Source organism: Spea bombifrons, chromosome 11, assembly GCF_027358695.1.
Source record: "Spea bombifrons isolate aSpeBom1 chromosome 11, aSpeBom1.2.pri, whole genome shotgun sequence".
NCBI lineage: Eukaryota > Metazoa > Chordata > Amphibia > Anura > Pelobatidae > Spea > Spea bombifrons.
Genome location: NC_071097.1, coordinates 27,691,363 through 27,712,752, shown reverse-complemented (window position 1 = coordinate 27,712,752; position 21,390 = coordinate 27,691,363). Strand labels below are relative to the sequence as shown.

Below are 21,390 nucleotides of genomic sequence, written 5' to 3'. Positions count from 1 at the left end.
ATCTTCTGGTGCTTCTGGCATGTCTCACTAAATGTGATCTGCTCGATGTATTCAGTATTTGAGCTGTGGTTTCTTTTTTCTGTAGGCACTGACTGTCTCCAACTCTGTCCGGAAAGAGTCGACTGTGGGGGAGACGGTGAACTTGATGTCTGCAGACGCTCAGAGATTCATGGACCTGACAAACTTCATTCACCTGCTGTGGTCATCGCCTTTGCAGATTGCTATTTCAGTTGTGTTTCTTTGGGAGGAACTTGGCCCATCGGTTCTGGCTGGACTTGCGGTCATGATCTTGTTGATACCCATCAATGCTGTCTTAGCTACCAAATCCAAGACACTTCAGGTGACTATATGATTTGGTTAATGAATCCATCTTTTAAAATCACCTGAATCCTGTTACAATTGTTTCCTGTTGATAAAGAATTTGGGAAATACTTTTTTAATTTTGGAATCTTGGAAATATAAGGCGTTTGTGTGTTTCACAGATGAAGAATATGAAGAACAAAGACAAGAGAATGAAAATAATGAATGAAATCCTCAATGGCATTAAGGTGAGATGATAATAACCAAAAATTGTCTATGGAATCAGTAAGAAAGTGACTTTTAATGTCATTCTTTGGATCCTTTAGTATCATATGTTGTCTTCAGGGCTGGATTTGTATTCCTGGTGTCCATTCACACCCCAAAAATGTTCTTCTCTATGAAGGACCACATTTTCATATTTTTGTTTGGTTTTGAACTGTAATCTATTCTTTTTCTAGATATTAAAATTCTATGCCTGGGAACCATCATTTGAGAACCAAGTAGAGGAAATTCGAGAGAAGGAGTTAAAAGATTTGTTGCATTTCACCTACCTTCAGTCCGTTTCTCTTTTCATTTTCACCTGTGCACCATTCTTGGTAAGGCTTATGCAAACACAATTTTCAGTAAGATACTAAAACAAATGGTCAATGGACCGGCTCTGACCACTTCCACTCCTAGTCTACATTGTGTGACCATGACCAGCCATACCATGTCAGCTGAGAGCAATTGCTGTGCCATGCCTGCCCTTGGATGTTGCATTTGACAGTTCCTACTACATTTATCCAAAAGCTAGAACATATGCCGCTCTTACTGCTGATGCTCATAGGCTGTTCCATATACTCACTTCTACATCGTCCATTCATAGGCTGTGCTACATGTCCTCCTGTTGTTGTTCGCTGTTAGGTAGTTCCTAAAGAAACTTTGATACAAGATTTTGATAATCTTTTTATTTTTCCCAGGTATCTGTTGCCAGTTTTGCCGTCTACGTGGTGATAGATCCAACCAATATCTTAACTGCAGAGAAAGCTTTTACATCTATCTCTCTATTTAATATCCTACGCTTCCCTCTGGCGATGCTGCCAATGCTTATTTCTAACATGGTGCAGGTAAGCAACGAGTACAGGGGTCTTTTTCTAAATAACAGAGTACTAAGTCATCTTTCTGTCAAATGATCTGCACCACTTGCTGTATTATGTAACGAGGTGGGTTTATTGATGACGTCTCATGGACATTGAGGAATGTTGGGCAGAACGATCAGGCAAAGGCACTGATGCCCTTCAACTCCTCCAAAGCGTTTTCATTTCCCTTTTACTTATACGAGGATTGTCCTTTAAGTTCTAATATTTGGAGATTAAAATGAAATTTTTTGTATCTGTTTGTTTAGACAAGTGTATCTTGTGGCCGCCTGGAGAAATATTTAGGAGGAGATGACTTGGATTCATCAGCCATTCGTAACGATCCTGGTGTTGGTAAGGAAATCGTTTCGTTGTAATCTCCAGCGCTCTCTACGGCTGTAACGTAACCTCACAGTATTCAGTTTATCTTTAGAAATTAAGAATTAAGAACAGTTGTAGAACATTCTGTAGGGATAGTGTGCTTATGTGAGCGACAATGGTTAACATTTTAATTCACTTCACAGATGCTGCTGTTAGGTTTTCCAACGCGACGTTTACTTGGGAAAAAGAAACAGATCCAGCAGTGAAGAAGTAAGAGCTTTCACAATGTCTGGGGTTTAAAGTTCTCATAAACTGTCTGTCATGCTAATCCTGAACATAAAAAAAGTTTTTTTGATGGAAATAAGAAAACAAAAGTTTTAGGGGAGCATTTACGTTTTCTTCCATACCCTCCTCCGTTTCCATGACCTATGTAAGATGATATAGGTTTATTAGTACAGCACTATAACATGTATGATTCTGGACACATTTGCTTTAGTCTTCTTTACTCTTTAGTGTATGTTAGTGGATGTCTAACGTAGTTTGTTTGTTTTTTTTCCACCCTTTTCTATTTTCTCAGTGTTAACATGGACATTAAAGATGGCCATCTGGTAGCTGTTGTGGGTGGTGTAGGGTCTGGTAAATCATCGCTTGTGTCGGCAATGCTTGGAGAGATGGACCATATCAATGGATACATAAATATAAAGGTAACAAGTAGATGTTAATTATCGCTTGACATGTTTTGGGTATCAGAAGTATTGGCGAAGCATTCCTATGATGAAATGTTGCTCGGTTTCTAGTATAAGTTTGCTTATTTTCTATTATGAATAAGCTGAGTTGTTAATTCTTGCCGTTTGACCTGTGAAGCATCTCGGTCAATTTGGGTCCTACTATTAAAAAAAAATAATTAAATACCAATTTATGGTTATATATATCTTTAGGAGCAAATAATTCAAGTGCTACGTGTGGGGTAATTTTGTGTAATTTCTTTGTCTCATAGGATGTATCTTGTCCAGTTCTGGGCTCTGATTTGTTTATGTCAATTATTTACCACCATTGCTGTGCTTGTCTGCCCTTTGTACCATGTTCAGACACAGACTATCATGGTTTTCAGCATACGCACTCCCTTAATGACTTGCTTATCTACATTTACTATGTCGTTACAAAAAAAAAAGTAGAACATAGAACCCGGTAATAAACACTATGGGTTCCATTGCATTTACCATTATGTTTTGGTGAACAAATATGGACCTCACAGGCTTCCCAAACATCCTTAGCTTAGTTTAGTTCCTTGCGCGGTACAGCTTTAGGATATAAATTACCTACCATAAACTGTCCAGGTTCCACCTCTGTAACGTAAACTCTTTACTAGCCCTTAAAAGACATATATTATACCCTATATATATACTTTATATGGGTAACTGTCTCAGTAACTTAACCGACCTTAATTGACCCTCTAATCATGGCTGCCAGCCAATAATTTATTATTAGCAATAAAATCCTGCTGAGCTCTGGCCTTAGCACTTAAATCCCTAGTTTTTTTTCTATTAAATGTATATTTAATAAATATATGTTATTTAATTATTTGTTGTTTTTGTGGCGTGTTAATTTGCTTTGTTTATTATGTGTTTTTCTTTCCCGTCCATAGGGTTCTGTTGCGTATGTTCCTCAGCAGGCCTGGATCCAAAATGCTTCTCTGAGAGACAATATTCTGTTTGGAGCGGAGTATGATGAAGTGCGATACAAAAACGTCCTGGAAGCGTGTGCTCTTCTCCCCGATCTGGAGATACTCCCTGGAGGGGATCGTTCAGAAATTGGAGAAAAGGTAACTTTTCGGTTTAGGGAATGGAACAAGCCCATTGGACTGTGAGCCAGATGTAGTTTGGAATATTTGCCCCAAAAAACATAAATGTTTCCACCCCCCCCCAACCAATGAGATATCTGCTGAATATATATATTTATCTAACAGGGCATAAACTTGAGTGGTGGCCAGAAACAGCGGGTTAGCTTGGCCAGAGCTGTATACAACAACGCTGATGTATATATCCTCGATGACCCCCTCTCGGCTGTGGACGCTCATGTTGGCAAACATATCTTTGAAAAGGTGGTCGGCCCCAACGGATTGTTAAAAAATAAGGTAAGTTCGATATAACATTATGGGAGGATCATGCGCTACTCCTGTTATTAGAGATAAATGGCTTTATTGGTTCCCAAATACAAGATTGGATGGACCAGAATAATCCGATAACGGCGAGAGGTTTATCCCGTTAGTGTCGCATCCTGGGATTCTGTCGCAAGATACCAGGTGCACAACGTTGACAGGTTATAGAAACATTGGAGTTCTAGGTTACGAAACAAGAACTTTCCCAACAGAGGCATCAGAGAATTGAAACCCACTCAAAGGAAATTGCCTCTGCCCCCTACCCCCCATTATCGATAGAGATATACCTGGGGAGGAATAATCATTCAGATCCTTGGAACAGAACGTTTAGATGGCTGCTCCCATAGTGCACGGATAAAGATTTAAAAAAATATACCGGTATATATTTATTATTTTAATCTGTGAACACCATTACTGAAATTATTGAATTGTATAATTTAGTATTGAGGAAAAGGCTAAATTTCAAGTTGTAGTTGACATACAAACCAAACATCAACCCGTAAATACCGTCACCAAAACAAACATGTTAGAGGTTCTTGGTGTCCCTAGGGGCAGGGTAATCATCTATTGTTATCAAAAGGCTTGCTCGCCCTACACATTTTCCTAATTGTCAGTAATTCCCAACAAGATTGGCTAAAACAGTCTTACAGAACGAGTTCCCGCTTGCGCCCCGTGTTATTTTGCAGCACAGTGTAGCATAGGGTCCATTTCCATGTTACATCCATGTTACATCAACATCGTTTAATACATCATGAGGGATAAGGTAGTTGGACTTCCCTGTCCTGAACCCAGCGGTAGCCATGCCCTGTCCTGACCCCAGCGGTAGCCATGCCCTGTCCTGACCCCACCAGTAGCCATGACTTGTCCTGACCCCAGCGGTAGCCATGCCCTGTCCTCATCTAGCCCCGCTGTCACAAAGGTCTTCTGCTTTGGACACCTGAAATGTCGGCGAGTATATTGTAGATCATCTGATTCCCGAGCAGAAGATTTCATGGTTTGTGTTTGTTCTCTTGAACCCGCAGACCCGCATCTTAGTCACGCACGGTGTTAGTTTTCTGAGGTTCACGGATGAAGTCGTCGTGCTGGTGGATGGCAGTGTCACAGAGATGGGGTCCTACAAAACTCTACAGGCAAACAACGGCGCATTCGCAGAATTCCTTAGAACGTACGCGAAACACGACCAAAAAATGGAGGAGGAAGCCTCAGGTGAAACCCCGGAAAACATCAGATAAATACAAAGTAGATTAGGGAAATACAACATTATTTACTTTATACTATGAAACGGGAAACGCTGGGTTAATTCTGTATGTTCCAACAAATCGCCATAGGTTGCTGTTAACAAAACGTAAGAACAGAGCCAGAGTGACTTCTTTCCTACTATTTTAATATTAAGCTTATTATGTGCAAGACACACGGATATTATTGGTTAAAAAAACCCAGATTGGTTAATATTTAATAATATAATATTATATATGTATGTATATCCACACACATTTAAATGAGTTCAGTGAATGACTGGATTCTGTTTGTTTCATAGTGTTTACCGGGGCCGATGAGATAGATGATGATGATGAACCAGCGGCAGAGGTCCCTGAAGACATAGTGTCCATGACACTGAAAAGGGAAAACAGTCTTCACCGGAGAAAACTCAGCAGGTGAGACCTTCTTAGACTGAGACAGTTCTACGTAGCGTAGTCCTGGCACTTTTGTACGATACATCCTTACACCCGATGTATTTTGGGTCGTCTGACTCGGTCATTTCCATCGCTTATAGTATGAACGGCACGCTGAGAAGGTCACTGAAAGAAGTTGCAAAAGACAAGGACCTGCAACAGGCAGCAAAAGGACAACATCTCATCGAAAAGGAAACCATCGAGACTGGAAAGGTATATCATTGGGGGTACTTAATAATCTCTTATCTGAGTTTGTTCTCCTGGGCCTGTGAGGACGTCTTCTCTTCTTCTTGTGAATTTTGGGGCTTTACGTCAGCAATGATGAGGAGCTTGACAGTGAATGTTACCATTTTTTGGCACAGGTGAAGTTCTCTCTTTATATGAAATACCTGCGGGCGATAGGATGGGGATTCAGTTTCTGGATTTTTGTAAGCTACCTTCTGCAAAACGCAGCTTTTGTTGGACAAAACATTTGGTTGAGCGACTGGACCAGGGACGCCGATATCTACAAGAATCAGACCTATCCTGCATCGCAGAGGGATATGAGGGTTGGAATATTCGGAGTGCTTGGTGTGGCCCAAGGTAAAAGTCATTCCCAACAATCATGATACATTTTGTTCAGCTAAGCTCCATATTCATAGCCAGGTTGGCGCTCGATGAGCCGCGTTACACCGTTAGGCGTGTGGTAATACTGCCATTTGGGTACAGCACTGTATACACATTAATGGTGGGATCTGTGGTGTCACTTTGTTCTCCAATGCTATTGCCCACCGTCTATTACTCTGTGCAGTTTTAATCCGGCTCTATACTCACAAAGCGTTCTACAATCTACAGAGCAGGAGATTGGTTTTTGTTGCGTTACTAACACGATATCAATACTTCTAGCTATCTTCGTGTTCTCGGGTGCTTTCCTTGTGGCTCGTGGAGCCGTCGGAGCCTCGCGGTTGCTTCACGCACAGCTTCTTCGTAACATCTTACGTGTCCCCATGCAGTTCTTTGACACCACTCCATCGGGACGCATTGTTAACAGATTTGCAAAGGTTAGTAAAGTGAAGAATGGTAAAGTTAAGCTGGAAGGGTACTTCCCCAACAATGAGCCTAGTTAGGATTTTCGTTTCATGTTACTCTTCTCCAATATCCCAACCCATGGTTTGCATAGTCCATGGTGTGTCTATGATATTAAAGCGAGGGTTAAACTCTGCTGGTTTAATATCGTTTCTTCCAATTTCTGATTTTCATACGCAATTTATTCGCAGGATATTTTCACGGTGGATGAGACCATTCCTATGTCATTTCGCAGCTGGATCGCCTGCGTTTTGGGCGTTATCGGTACATTGTTTGTGATCTGCTTGGCGACACCAATTTTTGCCGCTGTTATTGTCCCGTTGGCAATCTTCTACTACTTTGTACAGGTACCGCATTTAAAGATTACTCTTCAACGGCATAAAACGGAGCTCCAAAGACTCCTAACTCTGAAACCGCAGTATATGTATAATATATAAACTTTAATCAAAAAGCATTAATAGAATATGCATGCTATTTTCTAAATGTTATCATTATTATGATTTATTGTTTTATATAGCTCCATCATATTCCGTAGCGCTGTATAATGAGTAGACCGGACATAACAAGTAGTATGTAACATAACAATTTGGCCCTGCTCAATGAGCTAACAATCTAGAGAAACGTTGCACAATTACGCAGTGTGGAACCAGTTCACATTCTAGGAAAAGTTCATTGTTCTGCTTTTTCACATTTTTTAGAGATTCTATGTCACGACTTCCCGACAGCTGAGACGTCTGGATTCTGTCACGAGGTCTCCCATCTACTCTCATTTTGGGGAAACGGTATCAGGCCTATCTGTGATCCGGGCCTATGGACACCAGCAGAGGTTCCTTCAACATAATGAAGACACCATCGATATCAACCAGAAAAGTGTCTATTCCTGGATTGTCTCCAACAGGTGGTTGGCAATTCGCCTGGAATTTGTTGGAAATCTCACTGTATTCTTCGCAGCACTTTTTGCCGTCTTGGCGAGAGACACGGTGGATAGCGGGACAGTTGGGCTATCAGTCTCGGCAGCTCTCAATGTAAGTCTAGATGGTAAAGTGATCGCTACGAAGCTCACTGTTTGAAGCCAGACGTTCTATGCTTGCTGACGTTCTATGCTTTCCAGTAAGGCCACTAAACAGATTCTCAAAAATATATATAAATGTAACTTAGTTTTAGATAAAGTGCTTTTATCTTTAGTCTTCCCATGACTATGATCGTGTTTGACCTCAGTGAAAGATCAGGAAGATGGTGACCGTGTACGCATGGCTCGATTGCCCTTAGATAAGGAACCGTTCTATTTGTATTATATAATACATTCCATTCTTCTTCTTGTCAGATAACGCAAACTCTGAACTGGTTAGTGCGGATGACATCAGAGCTAGAAACCAACATTGTTGCAGTGGAGCGTGTCGATGAGTACGTTCAGGTGGAGAATGAGGTAAGTTTTAGCAGAAGACTGTTAATACACAGTTTTTACCCATTTTCTATAGGCCTGTGTGTAGCGGTAGGGAAGTGTACAGAATATATCTTTATTTAATCTTTTCACGGATCTGTTTCAGGCCCCTTGGGTATCAGAGCATCGTCCACCGCAGAACTGGCCAGACAAAGGTGTTGTGCAGTTCTCAGACTATAAGGTCCGTTACCGCTCTGATTTGGACCTTGTCCTTCAAGGGATATCTTGCACTATTGACAGCATGGAAAAGGTAGGTTTTTCTTTAAAATAAACTGTATATATTTAATCCTAGATAAGTTCTGGAGGGGAACGATGTTACTTGTAGTCCACAGATAGTTGGTGGTCCACGGTATATATCTCATTGGGTTTGTGCTACTGGATCCAACACAAGTTACAACTTATAAATTGTAGGTGTGGAATCCACAACGCAAACATTTGATGTGATATACTTTTGAAAGTATCCCTAATTCAAATGTTTCTTACCAAATTCTGAAAATAAATAGGTATTGAAGTTATAATGTCAGAGGAACTCTATGAGGTACATGTAGCCATACCTGGGAACGCTTGGGGGTTGCCCCTGGGTCTCAGGGTTTTTGCCCAAATCATAGGGTCCCGGGGTGAAGGGTGAGAATCTGAGGGTCACATCATCTGGAGCTGACTCTTATTCTTCACTGCTGCGATCATATCTAAGACTGCTTTTGCTCCCGGTATTATGGTTGATATCCCTGCTTGAATGCAGGTGACTCCATTTAGTGTATTCTTAAATAATAACAAGTCAAGTTTTCCGTAGGTAGGTATCAGAGCGGCTAAAGGAGTCTTGGGATCTGCTGATTTAGAAAGTTCTCAGACATGCATGTACCTCAGGATCAGATACTCTGCTCGAGACAACCACCTTTGTCCCAAACTTCAGGGAGCTCCTGAGAAATCTAGTTCTTATCTAGATTGAGAGATGTAATTCATGCGAGCGATGGAATAGGAAGATCAGACGTTATTGGCCGGGATGTTCCTAATTTTGGATGGATCTTTTTTCCAGGTGGGAATCGTTGGCAGGACAGGCGCAGGAAAGTCTTCGCTCACCAACTGTATCTTTCGGATCATAGAATCAGCTGATGGCAAAATTACGATTGATGGACTGGACATTTCCACCATTGGCCTTCATGACTTACGCCAGAAACTAACAATTATTCCTCAGGTAAGAATTCTACCAGCGCTTGTTGATGCCGTGTCATTTTCTTGTGTTACAGCATATCCAGCCTGCATTGTGCGTAATGCCATCTTTATTTTAAGACCACAGTTATTCCGTCATACTGCTTGTAAAAATTGATTTCACTTGTGTATAAGTGTTCGAATGTTAAACAGGATGCAAAAAAAAATAGTTGAATAACTTGGAAAATATATGAAAAATAGTCCTTAAAAATAGGTTGTCATATCCAAAACCTGCCACTAGATGGCAGGAGCTGCATTGTGACATACAGTATGCAAGTAGGTGATTTTCTGATCATTATGATGATGGTTATTATAATTAATAATAATAATAATTAATAATAATAATGCTTTTATCCTGCAAAATTCAACTTCGTGCCGAGCAGCGTATAAATCTGCATGAGTATTCCAATTCATCACACATATAAATTAGTAATATGGTACTTACTTGGTGCAGAATATATAATGGGTACAAAGCATGTACTAAACAATATGACTGTTCTTGACAAAGGTAGCTAAGTCAGGTGTAACCGGTGGAACCATATCTCCTTTATATTCCAATCTCTCATTCCTGTTTGCTTAGGACCCTGTCTTGTTTTCCGGCACGCTGAGGATGAATTTGGATCCGTTTAACCGGTATACTGATGAGCAAATCTGGAAGGCTCTTGAACTTGCCCACCTAAAGCCATATGTAAGCGGCCTGCAGGAGAAACTCCACTATCCAGTGAACGAAGGAGGAGAAAACCTCAGGTAAGGCTAGTCTTACCAATTATAGATTTTACATTATTTGGGGGAAATGTGCGCCTTGTGCTCAGGCCAGTACAGTATAGCTAAGCGATTCACTAGACAGGTCTTGGGGCTGTGCAGTTCATAATGATCTAGTTTTTAAAATCAGCGGTAATAACATTAAGAGTAGTCAAGCAAGAACAGGGTCAATAACAGCTAAACACGATTACAACCCCAGCAAAGGCAATAGAAGGACCACACTAGGCTATCTGTGCCGAGCAGTGCTGGATTTTGAAATCCGGCACCCTGTCTGTCGGTGTTGGGTGCCGACGATGTGACACCCAGGACTTGTTCCAAACCAGAGCCTTTTGACCAGTACTACTCTAATTTTGTCTTGTGAAGTATGACCATGCGCCTGGTGGGGTATTAATGTAAATTTAATTTGGGTTTTTCGTGCTCACGCAGTGTTGGTCAGAGGCAACTCGTGTGTTTGGCCCGGGCTTTGCTCCGGAAAACCAAAATCTTGATCCTGGACGAAGCGACGGCTGCTGTCGACCTGGAAACCGACAACCTGATCCAGAAGACAATTCGCAGCGAGTTTTCAGACTGTACAGTGCTGACAATTGCACATCGCTTAAACACCATCATGGACAGCAGCAGGTAAGGACTGTGAAACGTGGCGTCTCACTCACTAAAGAGATTTTTGCTGAGGTTCAGAAGAGTTTATTCTCTTTCGACATTTCAACCGATATCTGGGGCTTTTATCAATGTATATTTAGAGAGCAGAATCAAACATGCAGGATTAAATCATTATTCGAGAATTGTGTACGCATTGCTTGCTTTACCGTTTGAACGGTCCGGATTTAGTCCTCATCATTTGGAACTCATTTGCCAGGCGTCCGCTCACGCTTCTGATTTTGCCATTTTCTTTAAGGGTCATGGTGTTGGATGCAGGGAATATTGTAGAATTCGACAGCCCGGAGGAACTCTTCCAACGTCAAGGACACTTCTATTCCATGGTGAAAGATGCCGGCATTGAAAGTCCAAACAGCACCTCGTTTTAGGCCCTGGGAGGCGGAAACGCCACAGAGATCAGACTTTTCATCCCACTCGCGAAAACGTTTATGCTGGCCATTTACGTCAAACCGTAGATATCGGTTCTACCTGACGAAGACGAAGGCGTACATGAGCAAGACGGACTCTAGAACCCAGTGAGATTATGCATTCTTGGTACAAATGATCCGGATGCCTACCGCTCCTTGCATTTTTTGAGAGCGCACCGTGTTACCACAAGGCATCCATGGCTTCCCAAATGGTAGCCTTACTTTATTTCCCAGTGCCATTTGCTCTTTTCCTTTGTTTAGATTGACCAGATAGATTTCTCTTTAATACCCCGTGCAGTGGGTTCTGTAAGAACTCTGTAAGCTTGTATTTACATTATTATTTATACAGTGTATTTTTATTTTTATCAGTGTTAAAAAGTCCCCAAACAACTTCCAAACCAAAACTTCTACATTTTTTCCATCAAACAAGTAGAAAGTTTTGGTATAATACACCTCAGCGATACAAAATGTAGCAATAAATGAAAGGTGCTTAATGGTGCATTAGTGTGGTGGCTTTACAATAGGTAGAATTAGACACCAATAATCAAGACAAAAGTGTGAGATAAGATAAAACAATGACGAGTTAGATGGAATGAGAGGATAATATAGTGATACGGTCAGGAGGCATGAAGATAGACAGGCAAAAATTCAGGGGTTGTAGGATAAGAAAGAGGAAGATCCAGGAGGGATAAGGAGGCAAGGATAAGACCTGAGATTGTTGGAGAATCAAAACCTTTCGTCCATGGGAAGTAGCGGTGGAGGGAAAGTCGAATGAAAGGAAGGTGAGAAGGAGAGAAGGTCAAGGAGAATGTGACCACAATAAAGGTTAAGACAGAGAGCAGAAGGTTGAAAAAGAGATGAAAGTCTAAAATATGCGCTATATTACCGTAATATTATTTGGTACTTGAACATAAGCTTTGTCTACCATACCATGTTTAGAAACCCATGTACATCAAATAAAAACATTAAACGTGAAACGTTGGATTGCATGTGAATTGACTCTTACACGCTGTTACACGCTAACAATCTACTAACAACGTTCCTCGAACAATCAGTCCTCGTCGGAGACCAAACTGCCATGAAAGGTGCGGGTCCAGGATATGTGGATTGCAGCAGTCATAAAGCTGGCTGAAGTGGGGGTTGTAGCCGGCCACGGTTGGTATGCCTGGCGCTGGACATTTTATTTGTCTTTACTTTTATAAGAAACGGGTCCTCTGAGGCGCAGTTTGGGGTAGATTCCACCATTAAAGCATTTGTGGATCTGTTTATTATGCTGTACGGGTCAGACTCCCCCAACCATTAGAAATACTGCAAACTATACTGGGAATAATAATAAAAGACAGGGCTAGATATTCCTTTTTCATTAATCCCGTTCAGGGTTAAGTTGACTATTGCACTATATACTGAAAATGTATATTTTTATTACATGTTTTCGTGGATTTATACACCATGGACACATAAAAACACAAGTTAAGATTGTCTCTTAAAAATCCAAAAATAAAATATTTTTTTGGCAACATATACCTGTTCACCTGCACTGCAACTGCTGTGATCCGAACCAGAACCGGACACCAAAGCTGCCTGAGCACCTGAGAGTTGTGGCTGTTTTTGGTTTTCCCTGTTATTTGTATCAGGCAGTGTTCCATAGAAGAACGTTTGAGTTATCTGTGGTGGTCTGAAGTAGCGTCATGAAGTCAGGGGTATTTATTAAATACACTTCTCAGGGGAGGAAAAAGAAGCAGAAGAGAAGACAAGTCTCTTGTAAGTGCCCCAGATCTGTGGTACCTGCCATATCAAATAGGTTATAAAGGTTATTATATATATATATATATATATATATATATATATATATATATCAGAAAGAGGAGAGTTTGCTGTGCGCTTTAATTCCAACCCAACTAAAGCCCAGGTGAGATATTTAAATCCCCAATCCAGGAACCGTCACATTTCAGTAAACTGATGTTGATACAACAGCACACAATTTATTTTTTACGTCAAAGGTCATGTTCCTCTGAATCATTTCTCATATACCGGCACGCCTGCGGGTACAAAGAGTAGGACAATGTTTCCTGACACACGGTCTACCTATAGAGCGACACAGACTTCTACAAAACAGGAACGTAATTAAAACATATTTTAGATTCAAAATATATGGCATTAGTCAGCCATATAGAATAACTAATGGCAGACTGACTGTGCCAAGCCCCATAGAATAATGGAGAAGGTCGGTCATCACCATTGGTCATCCGTCCCTATTCCATAACATACCAACAGTAGCCCTGTCTATTGGTCATCACTGAAGGTAGACACTTTCCCCATTGGCTGCCTTAAGTTCTCCTTATGTGTTATTGTGTTACCCATCGGTCACTTTGAATACCAAGTTAAATTGTTATCTCTTGTTTATGTTCATCCTTTTAATCCGTTCAACACAAAAGCTTGTGTGTTTTCCCTAATAAAACCTCCCCTATAACCACATTTCGGTTGGTGGCGCCAATTCAGCGGTGGGACTTGGGACCCTGAAACCTTGGAGGAGGGATGTCGCCACGACGATAGCCAGTTATTGCAATTGTTATTCTAGAAAGCAGAATTAGGGGCTGAATGCTTCTACAATATATGCGGACTATAAACACTTCCCAAGGAATCACAGATGGTGTGCTTGGCTTAGCATTTATTATTATTATTACAAATTTTTTTATATAGCGCCATACAAATTCCATAGCGCTGTACAATGGGGGTATATATATATATATATATATATATATATATATATATAATATTATATAAGAAACCTGCTTCGAACAAACAAGATAATGGTTTAGAGAAAAAAACACTCCTTACACACAAGTAAACTGTTAAACTCTGAGGTTTATTGGTTCCCTGTATCATTGCACAGAATGACAGACCTGTCCTTAATATTATTCTCCACCTTCAGAAGTTAACAGGCACACTATCCGCCGTTATATGTCCCCCCCCAAAAAAAAAATTTAAGTGTAAAAAAAATACAGGAAGGAATCATACAAATTTGTGTCCTAACAGAATATGAAAATCACAAAATATAACTGAATTCTCTAAAAAAGGTGCCTATCTGAAAATGTGCAAAGGCTATGTTTTTAAAAACACATGTACAGAGGAAAAATAATATACACATCGACAGAATTTACAAAAGAAGAATGCTGTTGATATATTTCCACTTCATCAGTAGTCAAATCCACTTTCCTGCTCTATACTTGGTACAAGTTGCTGTTTGATACACATAGTATATAAAATTGTTCAATTTCAGGAATTGATTTATTTTTCGAAATGTCCCTCGCCTGACCCCTTACAAGGAAACGTGAATTCCTGAAGGAATCGAACAATACACAAAACATGACTTTAAGCTGTACACAAAAACATTTAAATGTATTTTTGCTTGGTGTTTGTTCAGTTTTATCAGGCTTTTGGTTGTTTTAACCAAAACCATGGAATATATATATTAAGATTAAGATCTGGAAACTTCTAGGGAACGATGGGGTTTGTCTTAGCGACGGTTCTAATTTTTTCTTATTATTTCTATTAATAGTAATACTGTTTATCTATCTGCGATCAGCACCACACACTGAAATGTAATGAGCGTAAGCCACCGGTATAACAGAACTCTCGAATTAAAACCATATTTAATCACTTATCTTGTTGTGAACTCCAGTAATTGTTATTGACAAAACAAAAAAATGCTCAGCAAATGTTTGAAAATTCTTAAATGTATACATTGGCACCCAAAATATTATTATAATTTTAAACTGGGAGAAAAAAAATATTAAAAAGAAATGAGTTGTTTGGCTCTTCAAATTTATATGGAATATTAACATTTAAAAAACTGTAATTATTTTATATTAGAACACCGCCAGGGTAATAGCAGCCTACGGCAGGGCTTTGGATTTCCAATATGTTACCAGAAGAGACGTACAATTAGAAAATAAGTGTTTACTTTTTAAGCATTAATATTCCTTTTTAAAACAAACTTCATGGAATATTTTATTAAGAACCGGATAAGTCAACACAGCATGTTATCACTCTAAACGCAGAACTGGCCGTACAAGGTTCACGGCGCCGCAACCTGTTTGTCAACATTAATTGTGCTGATGAGCTGATGATTTGGAGGACGTGGCTTTAATAGAATCCGGGTCCATTCCATCCATCTTCGTGATCTACAGGTCAGCCCATGAGACAGAGGGACAGCTGTAGAGAGGACACAAGGCCCTTAGTGCTACAATATATCTTATAGTGCTGCTGTGCTGCCACAACGTCCCATTCAGTAACTGCATGAATTCTCAGGATCCTAAGTCTCCTCGCTCAAAGCCGCGTCTTCTGTAAATGCCGCCATTTCACCAGAAAATAAAAACAACTCAAAATTCATCCTGAAAAAAAGGCACAAGTGTTTTTCCAAGACTTCTGGAGGAATAAAACGCTTCCGTTTCACGTGTACTCGGTTTTACGGATGTAGCTGGATGGCACGTAGCCTCTTCTCCCTTCTACTTCAGCCAGCCACCATTCATTGTTCCCATTCATGTCTCTGAACTCCAGAATCTTCAGTTTCTGATTGGCCGACACGGACAGTTCGTTTTGGGAGCGCGCCTCAAAAGTGTAAACCGCATAATACACCTGCAGCTGCAAAGGGGAAAAAAAGATAAGTAAGTCCCTAAACTTCAAAAAAGGTAATTCAGGCCTGGTGGGATAAAGTCATTTGGAACGTAAACATGGCGTAATTTCAAATTATTAAGAATAAAAATTAATAGCAAAGTACCAAGCTACCCCCCCCCAAAATAACAGAATTAATTGCAAGCAGAGGTGAGAAAGGGAAATGAAAATGCGTACGTTCTATACAAAAATGCATGGCAGGATTCTATAACCTCGGTGCACGCTGTATGTGGTAACAGTGAGTAAACTGTAAATATATATTTTTTTATTAAAAACCATCCATCCGCTAAGGATGGGGACATCTCTGAGGTACAGAACGTCATCTACTTTTGAAATAGAACCCAGGAGGGTAGGATTGTATTTATTTGCCCCTATCGACATGTGCAGTTTATTTTACCTCCTATATCCCGTACTTGAATTTATGTATTGTATTAAGCGCTGCGTAATCTGTTGGCGCTATATAAATAAAATATAATAATAATGGTATAGCGGTGGGCATTTATCATGCTTTTGCACTCTATGATGTTCCTATCCTGCACCGGTGAGAATCAGCTATATAGGTGGAACTCTCCGACATGCAATTCCAACCCTGTGCCAAATCTATATGTAAAGTAAAAGGTAAATGCAAATGAGGGAATCTATGTGAGCTAAGTTATATCTCGTGTCCTTATTTGCCTATAATTCTTTGATTTAGTTATTTAGGAAAACTCTGGACTTCTTTGAATTTAGAAAGGATATTTTTTTGTTTTTCGGCAGAAACCATATTAAAGTGTATTTTATTTTGCTGGTTCTTGATTTTCAGAAATCTTCACCTATTTGTGTGAGCAAACCAGGGCCCTCTCCACCGTCTATCTATCTGCTGTTTGCTATTGACTGTATAATCCACTGATCAGCGGAACTCGCTGGTGCTTTACAGATACTTAAAAGAAGAAGAATGTATGGAAATATTAGAAGCCCCTAAGGGCAAAAAAGGAAAAACAAAGCAATGGTCCCATGTTTTGAGAGAAAGCAAACCTTCACGGCCATGACCCAACTGCTCAGAACAGATAAATCAGTCTATAACAAACCTGGTTCCCTTCCGATTCACAATCATCTTCCTCCAGGTCAACTGAAAGAGGAGAACGAGCTTTCCTTCGATATGCTTTAGGATTATCTAAGACGCGTCCTTTGTCTCCGCCGTTATGCCCATTTTCCGGCTGGCTTCCACGGCGTCTGGGTTCTGCCGGCTTAGTCTGTGGAGCAGAGTCTGTAGCAGCTATGTTCTCTCTTGAACCTCCAGGACCCTTATCATTCGTACACGGGAGCATCGCAGGATCGCTTTCAGACGCTCCTTTTGACTGGTTGGCACCAGAAGGCGCTTGCTTGGATGTAACACTGGAGTTTGATAGGCTGCTGCCTGAAAGCGTGGAATCAGAGCTGGATTTTGTTGAAGAAGTTGTTGTAAAGGTGACAGATGAGGAGCTGTGGTTGAGTGTTAACGTGCTATTGCTATTCTGTCTTGAGAAGTTGGGAGATGAGCCGCCATAACCCGATTCAGTGGAAGAGTGGCTGCCAACGGAGACATCGGAATGACTACGCCTTGGGTTATACGGCTTCAAGAAAGAGCTGTAAACAAAACCTTTCGTGACTGCGGATACAAAAAACAGAGAGAAAAGACACCGTCAATAATCTTAAAACTGGAAAAACGCACTTAATAAAAAAATGCACTTAATAAAAAGGCCATAAAGAAATAATAAATGTTACCTCCATTGTCGATGAGCCATCGATTCTGACTGCCCATCGGGTCTTGTTGCTTTATCACTCCAACGAGGTCACCTTCCTGAACGGAAACATCCAGATCCTGAGCGGCATTAAAGTTTCGATCGGCCTGGTAGAGTTTGTCTGGTGGGTATCTCGCCAGCAGAGCTGTCCGATGGTCATCCAACTGTTGTACATATTTGGACTGCGAAAAACAGCCGTAATAACAACACGTCAATAGATGTAAAATAGACATATCCTATTAAATATCCATGTATTGGGGACAAAGGCAAATGGATTATTTTATGGAAGAGCGATTGTCTTGTCCAGCTGGTCCCACCAGGATAAGAATCTTAACGAACCCTTACAAATCCCATGATTACACTGGACAGAGCTCTTCCAGAATAAGACAAGCATCACTTAATGTAATCTGTGTAAGAGATGGACATTACTCACTGGGTTTGGAATGGTCTTTCGTGCAGACTGGCGTTCGATTGTTTTCCTCTCGAAAGGTTTTTTGACAGGAGGAGGGTTTTCGGGGAAAAATGTAAATAGCTGAAGCTGCTGGAGAGCCTTGTTGTGTTCTTCTTGGAACAGGGAAATGAGGTTCCCTTCCCTGCTACCGATTCCCAGCAACTGAAAAGAACAGACACATACATTAAAATACCGACGACAAAGCGCTCTATACATTACAGAGAACTACGGTGTTTCTAGATTTGAAAGAACATTTATTATAATAATTTCCTAGTGCCTTATTTTAAAGGATTAACCTCAGGGCAATGCTCTGGAACCTGCTCTGGAATGGCTCACGCTTTCCAATGGTAGCCCTGTTATCCTGCAATTAAGTACAAAGGTACTGATTTTGAAACTCACTGTCAGAAGAGGATTTAGCTCTTCCAGGGCAAGCTTCACAAAGTCGCAATGGGCATTGGCGTAGCCGCGCACGCAGCTGGCAAACAGCTCCTTGGCGTAATTGTGAAACTTCGGCAGCTCGTCGAGAAGCTGGGCGTTCAGGGCCTCGTAGTTATTTCTGGCCGACTGAAGCTCCTCCAAGGTCCTCTTGTCCTTCAGCTTCTCTGCACGTTCGGTGCAGTTGTGATAGTCAAGGAGTTTGTCGAAACGTTTTTGGACCAATTTGTGAGGCCCGGCAAACATTGTAAGCAGCTGGTTCAAAGGCGAAATAACCAACTTCTCCGTTCTCTCCTTCTGCAAACAGGGAAAAGTGAAAATTAACACAAATTCTACGCAAAATGTGCAATACGAGTCCCACGGCAGCTCCAACGGGTACCGATTGTTCTAATCTTTATCAGCATTACAGTTAGTATTGCTGAGTTATTTAACTGAGTTATTACTAACTGACACCGTGTAGAGTGCTTCTAACCATAAATTGCCAATTTTGAAGTTATCGTATATTTAAAACCATGCACCGCAGCAATGAATGGGGAACACTCACAAACTCGGTGAAAAGCTTCTCGCTGATGTGCCTGTGAGCTTTCTGAAACTTCTCCAGGTCACTGGTTCCTTTGTCTGTGTACAAATCCCACATACTCATGGCGGCCAGCACTTTAACGCAGGCAGATTCCTGAAACACATAAGGGAGGAGAGCTTGGGAACGGCAGGGCTTCACGCTACCCGGTGACCGAAGTGAATGATCACCAAGCAGACATTACCCTTCACAGCTGATATTACCATGAAAAGAGCCCAAAAACCCACCCTTAAAAGCTTCACATAAGGGACATAGTAGTAGTAGCCAGGAATGGCAACATTTAGCAAAACTTTTTCTCAATTACAAATAAATACAGCTGAAGCTGCCAGCATAATAAGTGATCTCCTCTACTTTCCTCCCTCCCAGAGAAAAAAATGAAACACCCAAAAGATCATTAGTTTGATGTCAGAAACCTAAACGTTAGTTGATGTTTTTTTCTGGGAATATTACTGCCAGTGAATTACTATTTTCTATATATATATATACACACAGTAATTGAGTGTAAATGAATAATATGTAAGGTTCATTCATTCACACTGACATCCAGCATTCCATGATATATAATGTAGATTGAAAACTTATATAACCAAGCTGGGTTAGGGTGAACGTTAACACGAGGTTATAAGCCTCCTTCAACAAATAAAAAAAAAAACACTTTACTTTACTATAGAAGATGTAAAGTGACCAGGTGCCGTTTTCGTTGTCATTCCTTAATGATACTAAACAAAAAAAACACTGTAAAGCAGGGGTTCTCAAACTGCGGCCCTCCAGCTGCTGCAGGACTACATCTCCCATAATGCTCTTTCAGCTAAGGGGCTGGCTGAGGAGTATGGGAGATGTAGTCCTGCAGCAGCTGGAGGGCCGCAGTTTGAGAACCCCTGCTGTAAAGCAATGATTAACGGACTTTACCCGTCATATGACCTTTAAACTACCTCGCTGCAAGCCCCTGCGGGAAATGTTATTGCCGAGTGTAAAAGTACTAAAAGCTTGCGTTAAAACGTCTCGTTTTAAATATTAATAGTTATTTTGAGTTATTTTGGGGTCACTGCTTTAAAGTTTACTTTTATCTTTTAGATTCAATATGTAGTTGACTATCCCCATGTTTAAGAGCATAATTTGCCTGGAATAATGAAATACATGGTATATTTCCTTTGCTAGGCGTTGGTAGTCTGCCTCTGCTCGCGTAAAAGTATCTTACCCTGATATGTTGCAGATAGACGGACAGATCTCGAATGAATGATTTGATCAGCCTTTCTTGCATTCTGAAATTTTTCTCAGTTTCTTCAAATGCTTCGTCTTTGATCTGTTTTAACAATAAGAGATTAACACGCTGAGCGCCAAAAACAAAGCAACGCGTGGTGATTGTTTAAATAAGGACTGATTGTATGGTGGGCTCATCGTCTTCCAGCAAAGCCTTTGGTGTGAGAACTATCGTGGTAATCAGGTACATCATTAACATACAATTGACTAATCCGTATTACCTGCGGGGCAAACCCAGTGAGGTGTTTCAGGTGACTGCTGACCCGATTGGATTTCTTGATTATCGAGTGGATATTCAGTTTGGATATTTTATCTATCAAGCTATCTTCATCTCCTTTGCGATACTTCAAAACTGTCAAAGTCAAAAGAAAATAATACATTTTACAAGTAAAAAAATACAGATTTGTAATGCCACAAATGATAAAAAGTTATATAATGTTGTACTGCTTATTCTCTCTAAAACCAGAAGAGCGTACAACCTTAAAAGCATAAAATAATAAGGACCAAAAAGTACACAAAACAAAGAAAGGATTCAGCGCATGCCCAGCGAATCTCATTCATTAACACCTAACGCATAAATATTGGGGATTCCGTCACACTATATGGCCACATATTGCTTCACCTGCCACTCCGTCAAAGTACCCTAAGTTTGGCGAGTCCTATTAAATTTTTCACGGCTATATTGCCTAGCAAGGAGTTGACTTAATGGGACTGCGCTGCGTTTTAACCCAATGAGACTCTCGAGCAATTTAAAGCCTTCTCTGGACACCATTATTGACTTGATTTACTTCTAAAACACGGTTCCTTTTCCACTTGTCCAAACTCACCTAGATCTTTCCTACGTTTGTATTCATTGATGTTGACGTTTATTTCCTTCACAGTCATTACGGCTTCTTTCAGAGGGGATTTGTCGGGATGTGAATCTGGGGTGGCGCTCAGAAGTTCCATGAGGAGTAGCGGGTAACGCATGATCCTCTGCACAGGCTTGATAAGGAAAGAACCCAAATTAATGTAGTTTGTGCGGCCCCTGCGGGGAGAATGAAAATGATTACTTCATTGTTAAAGGGTATACAAATACGAAGCCAATAAAGCCTAACAGAAGAAAGAGCAGAACAAGAAAATAAATAA

At 40.6% G+C, this 21,390-nt stretch overlaps 2 protein-coding genes across 4 annotated transcripts in view; one reads left to right on the top strand and one right to left on the bottom strand.

Annotated features, from left to right (window-relative positions):
- ABCC2 (ATP binding cassette subfamily C member 2) overlaps positions 1–12,082 on the top strand; it is a 21,065-nt gene extending 8,983 nt beyond the window's left edge. The window contains exons 10-31 of the mRNA XM_053450537.1: positions 86–340; positions 483–548; positions 759–896; positions 1,260–1,406; positions 1,685–1,769; positions 1,940–2,006; positions 2,314–2,440; positions 3,382–3,558; positions 3,703–3,870; positions 4,917–5,100; positions 5,432–5,549; positions 5,669–5,780; positions 5,930–6,149; positions 6,453–6,607; positions 6,824–6,979; positions 7,331–7,657; positions 7,957–8,058; positions 8,180–8,323; positions 9,107–9,265; positions 9,860–10,026; positions 10,468–10,662; positions 10,937–12,082. Of these exons, the coding sequence (XP_053306512.1) occupies positions 86–340; positions 483–548; positions 759–896; positions 1,260–1,406; positions 1,685–1,769; positions 1,940–2,006; positions 2,314–2,440; positions 3,382–3,558; positions 3,703–3,870; positions 4,917–5,100; positions 5,432–5,549; positions 5,669–5,780; positions 5,930–6,149; positions 6,453–6,607; positions 6,824–6,979; positions 7,331–7,657; positions 7,957–8,058; positions 8,180–8,323; positions 9,107–9,265; positions 9,860–10,026; positions 10,468–10,662; positions 10,937–11,066 (3,399 nt within the window). The 3' untranslated portion in view covers positions 11,067–12,082. The remainder of the gene's footprint in view (positions 1–85; positions 341–482; positions 549–758; positions 897–1,259; positions 1,407–1,684; positions 1,770–1,939; positions 2,007–2,313; positions 2,441–3,381; positions 3,559–3,702; positions 3,871–4,916; positions 5,101–5,431; positions 5,550–5,668; positions 5,781–5,929; positions 6,150–6,452; positions 6,608–6,823; positions 6,980–7,330; positions 7,658–7,956; positions 8,059–8,179; positions 8,324–9,106; positions 9,266–9,859; positions 10,027–10,467; positions 10,663–10,936) is intronic.
- A 3,471-nt stretch (positions 12,083–15,553) lies between these two features.
- The window catches only part of DNMBP (dynamin binding protein), a 42,942-nt gene continuing 37,105 nt past the window's right edge, over positions 15,554–21,390 (bottom strand). For all 3 annotated transcript variants that reach the window (XM_053450534.1, XM_053450535.1, XM_053450536.1), the window contains 9 exons: positions 21,090–21,289; positions 20,484–20,614; positions 20,201–20,305; positions 18,970–19,098; positions 18,390–18,722; positions 17,973–18,152; positions 17,523–17,721; positions 16,847–17,406; positions 15,554–15,749 (listed from right to left, as the gene is read on the bottom strand). In XM_053450534.1, coding sequence (XP_053306509.1) covers positions 15,558–15,749; positions 16,847–17,406; positions 17,523–17,721; positions 17,973–18,152; positions 18,390–18,722; positions 18,970–19,098; positions 20,201–20,305; positions 20,484–20,614; positions 21,090–21,289 — 2,029 coding nt within the window. In that variant the 3' untranslated portion in view covers positions 15,554–15,557. The remainder of the gene's footprint in view (positions 15,750–16,846; positions 17,407–17,522; positions 17,722–17,972; positions 18,153–18,389; positions 18,723–18,969; positions 19,099–20,200; positions 20,306–20,483; positions 20,615–21,089; positions 21,290–21,390) is intronic.